General features: G+C 38.7%; 1 protein-coding gene across 3 annotated transcripts in view; it reads right to left on the bottom strand.

The window, feature by feature from the left end:
• The window catches only part of ttc39a (tetratricopeptide repeat domain 39A), a 40,791-nt gene that overhangs the window by 19,235 nt on the left and 9,094 nt on the right, over positions 1 to 12,462 (bottom strand). For all 3 annotated transcript variants that reach the window (XM_084723485.1, XM_084723486.1, XM_084723484.1), the window contains one exon: positions 7,550 to 7,654. In XM_084723485.1, the coding sequence (XP_084579611.1) occupies positions 7,550 to 7,654 (105 nt within the window). The remainder of the gene's footprint in view (positions 1 to 7,549; positions 7,655 to 12,462) is intronic.

Here is a 12,462-nt window from a genome sequence, read left to right as displayed (position 1 = left end):
TGGGATAAAATGACGTTTGTGCCAAATTTGAGGAAATTCCCTCAAGGCATTTCTGAGATAGGATGGGATGGGATGGACGGACAATCCAAGGGCGAAGGCATAGAGACAGTGAGTGTCTATTTATACCAGCATGTGTTGACGTGTCACACCCTGCGTCTAACAATGTTTTAAAGTAATGAAGAAGGAGTTAAAGTTGATGTACTTGTTATAAACACAGTTGTCATTCCCGTCATAAGCTATTATTTTAACTATTTATTTAAACAACAACAAAACCACAACAAAAGCATAGGTTTTGTCGTTAATATCCTGTCGTCCTGCAGTCATATTTGATGTTTGAAATAGCTTTACCTGTGTATTGTATGTTAACATAAAGGCAGAGGTGTGTAGAGAGGAATGCTGTCAGTCTGCATAACTTCTGTTCAGACCAATGCATGTGACCAGCCTGTGTGAAGTTACTCTGAGCTACAAACAGCATCTTTCATGAAGACTGGAAGCTAAATAATTTGTAGCAACAGATTTTTCTACCTCTGGAAACAGAGCAGAAAGACACACTGCCACATGAATCCTGTTTAACTTTTATCACTGGATTTATTTGATAAAGAAATGACATAGAAGGAAAGGCAAAGATAAAGATAAAAGTGGTATCATTCATGTCCTTCTGGGACATGAAGTTGCAGCAATAAATCAAAGTTTTAGTGGCAGGCAGAGAGAGTTTGCTGAACGTCAAGTCTCAGTGGAATTAATAATATTATTCTGAATCCAGTGACCGATCAGGAAACAAAAAACAACTCAGTTGCAATCAGGAAGCAACAGCTGACAGTCAGGGAAGGCGGAGGTACGAGCACAGAGATTTGCCTGCCTTACATTTCCATTGCGTCAGGCTTATGTAAGACGTCGACAGCCCAAACTCAAGCTGAGAAACCTTTTAAGATGGAGCTGTGAGGTAAATTGAATTGCTTGTAGCTGCGCTGAAAGTGTCTGAGAATTTAAAGTATTTCACAGGAGCACTCAGATATTTTTCAATCAGCATGACCTCAGGGTTCAGATCTTCACCCTCCTGACAGCACTGAAGCTGGGTCATCCACATATTTTCATCACCATGTTCTGCAGTGCAAGGGAAGAGCTCTGCTGTACTTTCCCAAGAACACATGGGTGCATGCACGCCTTGTTTTCAGTTCTGCACGTGTTGTTAGTAACAATCAGGAAGTCTGATGTAAGAGCCAGAGTGTACCTGCATGCAAAACAGCTTATTTTGGACAAAACGCACCTTTGTTTTCGGTGTGAAAGTTGCAGAAATTAGAAGCTGAGTTTCCAAATTAGACATGAAGCTTTAAAAAATAGTGAGACCTTCTTTTTTCTGAAAATGAATTATGAAACTTTAACACTCACAGACACATTGGATGTACGTCATACTTCTACTTCAGTGAGCCTCCTGCACCCACTCCCTGCTACAGCTGTGAGGAATGGGGCAGGACAGCAAGATAGGAGAATAAAATTGCACTGTTTTGACTGTAATTGGTCTGGTGGCATGTTTGAACAGAGATCTGGCAAATAAAACTAAGCCTGCGCTTGGATACCTCTGGGATTTGAAGGCTGATCAAGACAAAAAAAAACAAAAAAAAAACACTAGAGGCAGGCATGTTTCTACAATGTTGTGGTTCCTTGACTACAAGAAACATATCACCTGTGCCTCAAATGTCTGAGCCCTATAAGAGAGGAGTAATTTAAAGAGGTAGCTCTGCTCATTAGCTCATAAAACGTGGTATGAGTTTCTCACTGGCAGTGATATTGATGCATGACTACACAGCCTCAGAAACAATAAAGCAGGGGGACATCCTGTGCAGCTGAAATTAACCACAGCAAATGGGGTCAGTTAATAAAAAAACGTTTCAACCACAGCACGGCAGTCAAAGACGTTTAGTCATCTCAGGAGATGACGCAACATCTTTTGATTGTTTTCACAGAGCTCCTCTGTATCAGCTGCTTTGTTTGTTCAACAGTTCAACGATAGTCGATGAGACCCCAGCTTCTCTCAATCCTAAGTATCATGACATTACATTACATAAAAGACACTTTAGTCCATATGAATTCACACCTTCACATATAGAGCACAGCAGAGGTGGAGTCAAACTCAAGACTTTACTTGGACTTGAACCTTTTAAACTAATAATTCTTCATACTTTCCCCCAAACCTATAGATTAAAAAGCATGTCATTTCAAACGTGTTTTTATGAATCAATTCATTTCTCTTCATTTAAAGAACTAACATTAATGCTATTCATTTCCAGCATATCGACACTTCATCCCCCAGGACCACTCTGACTGAAACAATCCAACAGCATTCAGTTACGTTGCAGGAGAGACCCATGAAGAACTAACATTACACTACTGAGCTCCAGCTGGAAAAAAATATAGCAAAGATAACTGGGCAACAAAAAATGAATTGCAGAATGCAAAACGTGCAGTTTGAAAATAACAGATGGAGTCACTGCAACTTACAACTTCGTTCGACAATTGAAGTTGCACAAAGAATGGAAAGTTGAACGTTTGTTGTTAAAATGACATAACGTGATGAAGAGAGCATGATGACTCAAAACTCAAAGTTTAAGACTTGGGACTTGTCAGTCTTGACTTGGGAATTGAGTGTAAACACTTGAGAATTGCTTATGACTTGCAAAACAATGACTTGGTAAACAATGGCAAACACAATTACACGTGTCCCTTAAAAGAGGGTTATTTAAACCAACTTATGTTAAAAAAAAAAAAAAAATGAATTAACCTTTAAAGATCCAAAACATTCAACATCCCTAAATATTCTAAAATATCTAATTCACACTTTGCATTAAATGGTAACTGGTATTTTTTCATATTTTTTATGTATGTGACTAGAGCAGATGACAACTAGCTGAAATGTAATTCTTTGGGGCATGTGCACACCATCAAAGCCTGCCCACTAAAGAGACTTTTTTTTGCCACTGGCATGACTCAGATAGTTAAATTAAATGTCTGACAGTATTATCAGTTTTTCTGGTCTATTTCTAACCCAGGAGAACGAAAAGTCTCATTCTGAAGTCTTGACAGAGATCGCTTATAGCATGGAGACAACAGAGGAAACATCAGTGAGAGTTAGAGACAGGTGTGTCAGCCAGTTTGTTGTGTTTGAGTACGGTGTTTTTTCAATGTCATGACTAAATATTTAGCTGATATCAAACATGTGGGTGAGGCCCTTTAATGTGATGGCTGGTCATATTTATTTCAGACAGGATATACGTAGTAAGAGCTACAAAAAACTGAAGAGTGGCCAAGCAGTAAGAAAGAGGGGCAACAGGTGAAGCTCGGGAGGATGGTGGCATTTCTGTGGGTGCTATGACCCTATGCTCACAGGGGAAGGACTGGAGACATTATTTCATGTGTCCAAAATTAGCTGGACTTCAGGACAAGACTTCTCCTTGAAGGAGGCTTGGTTAGACACAGACCAGAACCATCGGAACAAGTGAAAGGTAAAGAAAAACATTTAATTTCTCTTTCCATACTCTTATCATGCACTTATAATAACAATATGAGCCTGTCAGTGCCAAAAACATGGACATAATTTGACGGTGTTCACAAGCCTTCAAGAATTACATTTAAGCTTGTTTCATGGCTGCTAGCTACAGCGCTCTCACTCAATACTGGACCTATTAAAAAAATGATTGTCCCCATTAGTCATGAACACAATACATGAGAAAATAGGATCTAAACTGAAAGGATCTTAAGATAAAAGTCTTCATAACGATGTTTGATTTCCAGTCCCACAGTCCAGTTTATCCCATGAGAAATACACAGATTTCATGTTCCAGTCTCCTTCCACAGTCGCCTCATAACTGTGCTCACTGGTACAATATGAGTGCATTAACTCAGTAATGGGTAACCCTGATTTCCTCCAAATGCATGCTGGGATTGGCCTCTACCGCCTCTGACCATAAACAGGAACGCAGAGGTAAAAGTAATGGACATATGTTGATTAAAGTCTAAGACAGAGTCCCTCTAGTATTTCAGTTTCAGTGTGCGTGCGTGTGTGTGCTGCAGAGACTCGTATAAGTGCCCGACTGCATCAGAACACAGCTGGAGGAAGACGGACAGAGTCACAGATCGAAGAAGAAAAGAAATGTAAAGCACACGTGAAATAAAACACAGGACAGACACTGAGGAGGACAACTTCATATCCTCGGGGCTGCTTCCCAAAGTCTTTCAACGTGTCATTCCCACAATGCACCAGATGTCATCACACCTTACATAATATTACATAAGTCTGATACCTCAAGCCATCGACTTCCTCATAAAATCCTTTTCAGAGCAGCACACGGGGAAAAAAATTAGAGGAGGCTGTGGGTGTTATTGGGTTTTGTACAAACCAAACAAAATAAAGCCCAATCTCAATTTGATTTATGTGCTGCATTCAAATGCAAAACGACGCTTTAATCTGACTGCGCCCTTACTGTCTGCTGAATTATTCTGTAGGGAGAGGCCTGAGGGAAGGAAACTGTGATTGTTCAGCAACTTGTATGTAATTAATTTAACTCTTTCACAAAAGAAAAGACAATTTCCACATACCTATGGAAGACATTTAGTGAGTAAAGACGACAAAAATACTGGACCAGATCACTATGGAGCCCCTGATTACTGTAGGACAGATTGGTATTTTCTCTTAAAGGGATAGTTTTTTGAAGAATTATTTGAAGTGGGGTTGTATGAGCTCCTTATGGATAGTCAGTGGGTGCTTTTCATTACACGAAATTAGGTCTCCTTGTCCCCTCTCTCCTCCGTCGACCCAGAAGTCTTTTCCCCTCCACCCTCATGAAGATCTTCCAGTTCCTTAAATGCACCTGGAGGAGAGAAGGAGCCAGGAGGGAGGAGGCCTCTGGAGGGGCTCAGGGCGAGGATACACCAATGTATCCTTATGCAGAGGTCTTTTATCGGGCATGATGAGAGAGTCAAGAGTTGCTGGTCTACTGCTGCCTCAATCTGTTAGTTTTTTCAGTTCGTGCGTGACTTTGGTTTTTTAAAAGAATAGTTCTGATTGACCAAAGTCACACAATAACATTAACAAACTGACCGACTGAGGGAGTGACAGACCAGCAACTCCCGTGTAGGTTTTTGCCTAAGGAGTTCGGTTAGTTTGAAGAGAGGGATATTTGGCTTGTATAACGGTGGTTTCCCATCAGAAAAGGTTGTCTGACAGCAAAATAAAGTGGTGAAAATTTTCTAAACATCGTGTACACCTAAACTGATCTTGATTTTTTAGGTGGACCTTTTTTAAGTGGCTAAATCACCTTTTTTTTTTACTGACCTTGTGCACAGCAGTTCATTGCTAACTTTATGTGCTGCTGGTATGCTCTGTGCTTCTTTTAACTGTGGCTGTGTTGACTGGCTTCTACTGTAGGCAACACAGTGACTATGGATAAGCTCCTCCTACAAAGCCTACATCAAATAATCTGAACTATCCCTTTAACTTTTAATCTACACTCATACCGGCCCACTGCATGTGTCAAATACAGCCATCTGGGCTCAAAACAGCTACAAACATGCACATATTTGCGACTCCTGTTTGTTCAGGTGCACTTTAGCGACTGGGAGAGGCAGAGAGAGCACACAGAGAGCAGCGGGAAGAAGATCGAGACAGAAACGAGGACGCCTGCTGAGCTGACAGATAGCCAAGCCTCAGGTGGCAGCCGCTAGCTGTGCTGGATTTAGACAGATTTTCCTCCAGGTTGAAATATTTCACAAATCCAGATTTAAATACTAAAACATATTATGATTATGACAACAGGGCCGCCACTTGGCAACAAAGTATTTATGTTCTGTACAATAAAACTTTCCATAATTAAGTCTGGGCTAAGAAATCAAATCCATTACATCAGTCTAATCTTTGTTGACACTTGTAGTGCCAAATACACCAAAATTACTCCTACAAACAACACCAAACTGACAATCGCTGTCAGTCTAGCTTGGGTACAAAATTACAAGAGGAAAGTACAATCTGACAGAGAGATGTTCTTCTGTTTCATCGTAAGCCTGCAATGAAAAGAAGAAACTGGGGCTAAGGAGTGGCCCCGCAGCCCCAGAGATGAACGGGAGGGTGGAAGATAATAGCAACAGTGTGATGAAGGTTCTGATAATAGAGGAGAGAATGAGCAGTGAATAATGGAGTAACTTGATAAGACAGAGAGGTTAGAATACAGATCTACAGACAAGGTGGGAGCCCAGAGACGGAGGCTGTGTTTGTCAGTCAAATCAGCACGGCAGTCAACTAAAAATTTACAGTGCAGTGTGTTTTTCCTTATTTTTTTTTTTTGGGGGGGGGTGGGGGGCATTTTTATTGAGCAAATAAATTTATCTTTTAGTCTTTCCAAACTCTTATCAGCAAATGTTTAACAGCATAACCGAACGTATTAGCTGAGGAAACTTGGGCAATAATCAACAGAGGAATTACAGTCATAGGTTTTGCTGAATCATAAATCAGCTTTGGAGCGAGATGACTTTATCAGTAAAGTCTAAACAAGATTAAAGGCCTGTTCACACCAAGAATGACAACTAATAACTATAAATACACTATTCAAAAATCATTCTCATTTAAGTGGACGGTAGAGTCTGGACGGCAATTTAATAGATGTGTTGTGGACTCTGGCATCCACTTGAGTTAGAATCAGTTTTACACTGATGTATTGTTATTTATGTAGAATTTTTTCTTGATGCAAACGGCCCTTAAAAGTCTACAGACATGCTAGCAGCTCTGTGAGGCTGCACAGACGTGCACTGAGCTAACTGCTAACATCCAGTGGCAGACAACTGGGCACGGACGGTGGGGACATGTCCTTACCACTAGCCAGCCAATAACGGACTACTGAATTGTCCCTAGCAATAATTCTGATCAAAATTTTTGAAGTACGACCACTTCTGTCCGTCAGTGTCCAGTCAACATGAGTTAGTTAGTAAGATTCAGTACTGTGACCAAGCACCTGTGCTAATTATAGATGCAAAACAACACATTTTGAAGTTTTAAAAAGATTGCATCCACGCCCCTTCAAACGCTTTGCAGTGGTTTGGTCCACTGCCTACCTATAGACATGGGTCTTTTTTAATGCCAAAATGTTTAATACATAAATTAAGCAACTAGGACAGAATCTAGTGAGACTTTTTGCCTTCTCATCGTAGGAAAAGCACAGGTGTTACAAGTAACATTAACAATTACTGCGTTCTGTTCATGTGTCCCTGAGTTCATGAGTTGTAACGTGTTTTTGCTAATTTTTACAGACATTGTAGAGGGAAATTTTTCAGTGGCTGGTAAGTTAATATAGAGAGAATGCAGCTTCCTGTTTGAAATCTTCACTGTCTAACACCTGAGGGTGCAAAAACACCCCAAAATCCAGTTGCTTACATGCATAAACATCATCTGTTTGTCTCTAGTTTTCTATATTTGTCCATGAAAGCACAAAGCCAGGTGGGTCAGAGCTCGACTACGGCTGGGAGCAGCAGCTGTATTAGCACGTGGTTCAGGTTGTTCTCCTACCTGCATCTGAGCCGGGCCTGTGCCTCCTCAAAGTGGTTCCTGAGGAACAGATCCAGGGCAGCCATGCAGTCCTCCAGAGCCAGCGACAGGTCAGACCGGGAGCACCTGCAGCACCAAAACACACACAGAATCTGAATGAGAAAAAAAATTAGTGTTGAAATTTTATTTTCTACTCTTCTCAAACTTTATTTAGTATGCACCCATTTGAAATAATATGGTATAATTGTTTTAGGAATTATGCATGATTGATATGTTTAAATTCACATTTTTAAAATCTCAAGTAGCCCCCGAAGTACTTAAATGTACACCAATGGGTATTAGCACCTCATTTGAGAAACACTGATACAATAAATAAATCAACCTGCTTGGTTGAAGCAGTTCTGATCTACAGAGATGGGAAGAAACTAAGTACAAATACTTTGTTACTGTATTTAAGTGGATTCAGGTATCTGTAAATTACTTGAATATTTATTTTTCAGACAACTTTTTACTTTTGCTCCCTACATTTTAATACAAATATGTGTATTCTGTACTCCTTAAATTTTCACAACAGGCTTGTTACTTTAGTTTTAAGGGGAATTTTAATTATTGCATTATGTGTACTGCCTTCTCAACATCAAGATCAAACACAGAAAAAACGATTTCTTGTGTATCCATCAGTGTCTACCACACACAACGCAATGAGATGAAAATGATATAAAGGCATTACAAGAAAAAAACGACAGAAGACAAATGCCATAAAAGATATAACAAGACTAAATCAACATAATAAGACAAAAAAGATGTAACAAGACATCAGAAGAAGAAAACAGTGTAAAATACTTAAAAAGACGAAATTGACGTAGCAAGAAAAAAAAGATCTAACAAGACATAAACAACATCAAGATGAAAACAATGTAGCAAGACAATAACAATGAAATAAGATGAAAAATGACGTAAAAGACATAACAAAATGAAAATGATGCAACAAGATGAGAAAGTAACAAGACATAACAAGACATAAATGACGTAACAAGAATAAAACAATGACATAATACGACATAAGAACAAGAAAATGGTGTAAAATATGTGTAATCGGGCAAAAGAGACAAAAGAGGGATAGTCAAACGCAGAGAAAAGGTGAGGTTCATTTAGCTTTGCACTGTATTTGTTCGTTTACACATCTGTGCTTCTGCTTGAGTAACAAATATATGTACTTTTGCCCCCTTAGCTGATCTATTAAAATATCAATACTGTGCAAAATTTAAGTGGAACAATGCATCACATTATCTCTAAATGAATCTCTGTCTATCTCAGCGCTGCAGTGACCCTGTTCTCATTTACAGCAACAAAGACAGACACTGACCAACAATACACAGTGGGATCTCGATGTTGTCTCAGTTTACTCACTCCTTACTGTTTTCCTCCTTTATTCAAGCCTTTCTACTCATCAGCCACTTCACAAGAGAAGCGGACACACAGGGAGGGTGAGCCAGAGGAGCAAACTGGCTCGAGAGAGTGTTTCGCTGTTAGTGTTATTGCAGTTTACATTACACCGCACATTACAGAGGGAATCGGCTTAAATCACTTGTACAACCATTCACTTTTATTAAAAAAAAATACAAGCTCGGTGGCCAGTTCTGAATACGATCATTCATGTAATGTGCAGATCATTGTTGTAAGCTGTCTTGGTGACGGTGAAGAATTACTGCGGATGATTGCTGATGATGCTGCTGTGTATTCAGAATTCATTACACGCTGCACATGACCCTCACGTGACGAGTGCATAGTGTCGCCAAACTAGGCACAAGTCATGAATCCTGCGCTCCTCCCCCCCCTTCATCACAAGGCTCCCTCCTCTTTGATTTCATTCACTGTGACTGATAATGGATCTGCTTAAATGTTTTATTTCTTCACTTCAGGCTGAGGGCAGCAGCAGCAGCAGCACAGCATGTGAGAAACACATTAACATCCAGCATAATGAACCAAATGAATTAAATGTGAAACACTAATGTTATTCAACATTAAGCTGATTCATTTCTGTCATTTGGATTATGACTTGTTTTGTGAAATTATTTTTTTGACACTTTCTAGATGCCATAATTTGCTATTTATGTTCATTTGTTTCATGAAATGCTTGAAAAAGTGGCATTTTTTCTGAGTTGCTCATTTGTTTGTCATTTTATTACTCAGTTTTCCTCTGAAAAAAACTCTATTTTGTTCCATTTTGAAATACAGTTTGGTATTGTGCTTTGAACTTCCAGACCACGCTATTGATCACATGGCAATTGTTCCTAATTTATATTCAAAGGAACAATTCATAACAAAATCCAAAAAATGAAACAACAAGGTCTGTTGATTATCATGAGTACCAGGTCATGATTTCTAGAATTGCATTTCTTTTAATATTTTTACATTTATCTAAGCATCACTTTATGCACTTTGACAGACAAGATCCATCTGCCTCCTCCTTAAGAGATTTCTATTCCTATCTATACATAAGGTCAATGTTTTTCAAACATTTATTTATGTTCAAACACTTGAATTGCAGTAAAGATACAATTCAAAATTTCTTTTTCTTTAAACATCTGCTCTAAATCAGATTTAGAGATCCACAGGGATTAATTGAATGTGTTACTGAAATCATCCTCATTGTGAGCCTTTAGATCACAGTGAAAGACAGCAATATGCTTCTCTTGGCTGTACATTTCCATTTCTTCCTAGACCTTTTCTTTTTTCTTTGCTTTTCTTTTCTAATGTTTTTACTTGTTGCATGTCTTGAGATAGTTTGTTGAATGCTCTTCAATGTTTGCTTGCTGTTTGCTTCTCATTTTTGCTGAGCAATAATGTTATTTATTCAAGGGGAGGACTCTGAATAAGCCTGTCAGCTTTCACTCCTCTCCTGCACTGCATCTACTGTCCTTTCTATTTGTTGTATATTATGCATTTTTACTGTGTAATGAAACTAAACTAAACAAAACTAAACTATGTCCGATATCTCCAAAACTCTGCATCTGAGACTAATGGCACTACAGGTAAGAGGTAAAATATGTATTTTTGATTCTGAGGTGAACTGTCCCTTTAAAGCTGCAGTCAACTTTACCTCTTTAACTCAGAGTTAGAGATGACAGCAGCAAACATGAGGCATGCACAGAAGAATAGGAGAGGAGAAACTGAGCAAACACAACTACGATGAATGTGTATAACAGCAGTGACTAATAGACGGTATTCACTTTACATTCCTGCCCATTAGAAACACAGAAGAGCTCATCTCACACACATACACACACACACACACACACACACACATTGCCATAAAGGAGCACACACACACACACACACACACAAACACACACACACACACACACACACACGTACGGGTGCAGCTCTGGCTAATGACATGCGGGTGACTGCTGCGTTCACCATATGACCAGCAGCAAGCTGAGCTTCCTGATAACAGCAGCAGACACGTTACACAGTGACGACTGCTGTCACAGAAACATGTATGTGGAGTTTATCTGTACGTGGACACACAATCAAGATTTCCAAAAAATGTTCAGAACTTAAGTTTCACGTGTTCAGACAAAGCCGAAGAACAGACGAACAAAGGAAACAACAACAACTCAACAAGAGAGAGAGCCTTTCATACTCAGGTTTTGTGGGACAACCAGCATTGTGTTGCAAATGAATTATGTATTAATGGACTAGAGCACTACTACAATATTATTAACAATTGTAATAAATAAGTAATAAACATTTTATCATTAAGTCCCTACTGACAACAAAACAATAAGGCAATAAAGGGGATCAATAATATAAACATTAATAACGGCAGGAGGATATTAAAACGCTGTAGCATACTGGAGTGTATATGTGTTTATGTCATTGATTTCAAGGATAATGCTGCAGAGTCACATGTTCTCTCATAGTGGCCTCTGACTAAATCCAACCAATCCAGCCAGAGCATTTCCCACTGTGTCATAACAGTTTTCTCTCAGTATGAAGAGACGTACAGTGACCGCCTACTGTCACATTTAGGTTACGGACGAACTTTAGATACCTGAATCCACAGCAATTGACTCACCGTTCTCGTGCTGAGTCAGCATTGACTTTATTATTCCCTGGACCTTCACTTTATCTTTAACTATCAAAAATACACGCCTGATCTTAGGGCTGTGCACTGTGACCCACATCTCATATCTCGATCTAGGTCATTTCACATCCAGAGAACAATACAGATCACAATATAGGACATTGCTATGAATTAAATGAATAAATACTGTATATAAAATATACAAATTTCTACATTTTGAATCATAGATTTCATATATTTGGTCATTTTTCACCTTTTAGTTGAAGCTTTGTGCAAATTTTCAATTCAGCATGTAACAAAATATATTTAAAAAAATGTAAATGTAAAATATAAAAAGGTCAAACATTGTTGCTTTCATACAATTTCGTTCCTGCATCCATGTTGTATGGAAGAAGGCAACGTGTCATCCATGTGACAAAAAATATTGCTGTAAAGAGTGTGATTTGTGACCCAACAAAATAAACGATAGAACATAATATGAAATGATAGACATTTTTAATATTGTCACTCGATGTATATGATCATATTGCACAGCTGTACCTGATCTTGACTCTGACTCAAATTTTAGCCAAAATTTACAACCGAGGCTTAAACAGTTTTTACAGTATATCACATTATTCAGTCTTTTTGAAAAAATTGGAAATTTTCTGTAGTCTGTTCACCTGCTAGATTTAGAACCTAAAAAATAAAAAAATGTCAACTTTTCTTGATGGTATTTTGGAGATCTTGTTTACTAAGTAGATTCTGTATGAAATCATGTCTCTGTACAAACTTCCTGCTGTTCAAATTGACATTTTCACCAGATGCTGCAAGAATCATTAAAGAGGAAACAGACAACTTT

This window comes from Lutjanus erythropterus, chromosome 7, assembly GCF_056507025.1.
Source record: "Lutjanus erythropterus isolate fLutEry1 chromosome 7, fLutEry1.hap2, whole genome shotgun sequence".
NCBI classification, from domain to species: Eukaryota; Metazoa; Chordata; class Actinopteri; order Lutjaniformes; family Lutjanidae; genus Lutjanus; species Lutjanus erythropterus.
This window is presented reverse-complemented; position numbering and strand designations above follow the sequence as displayed.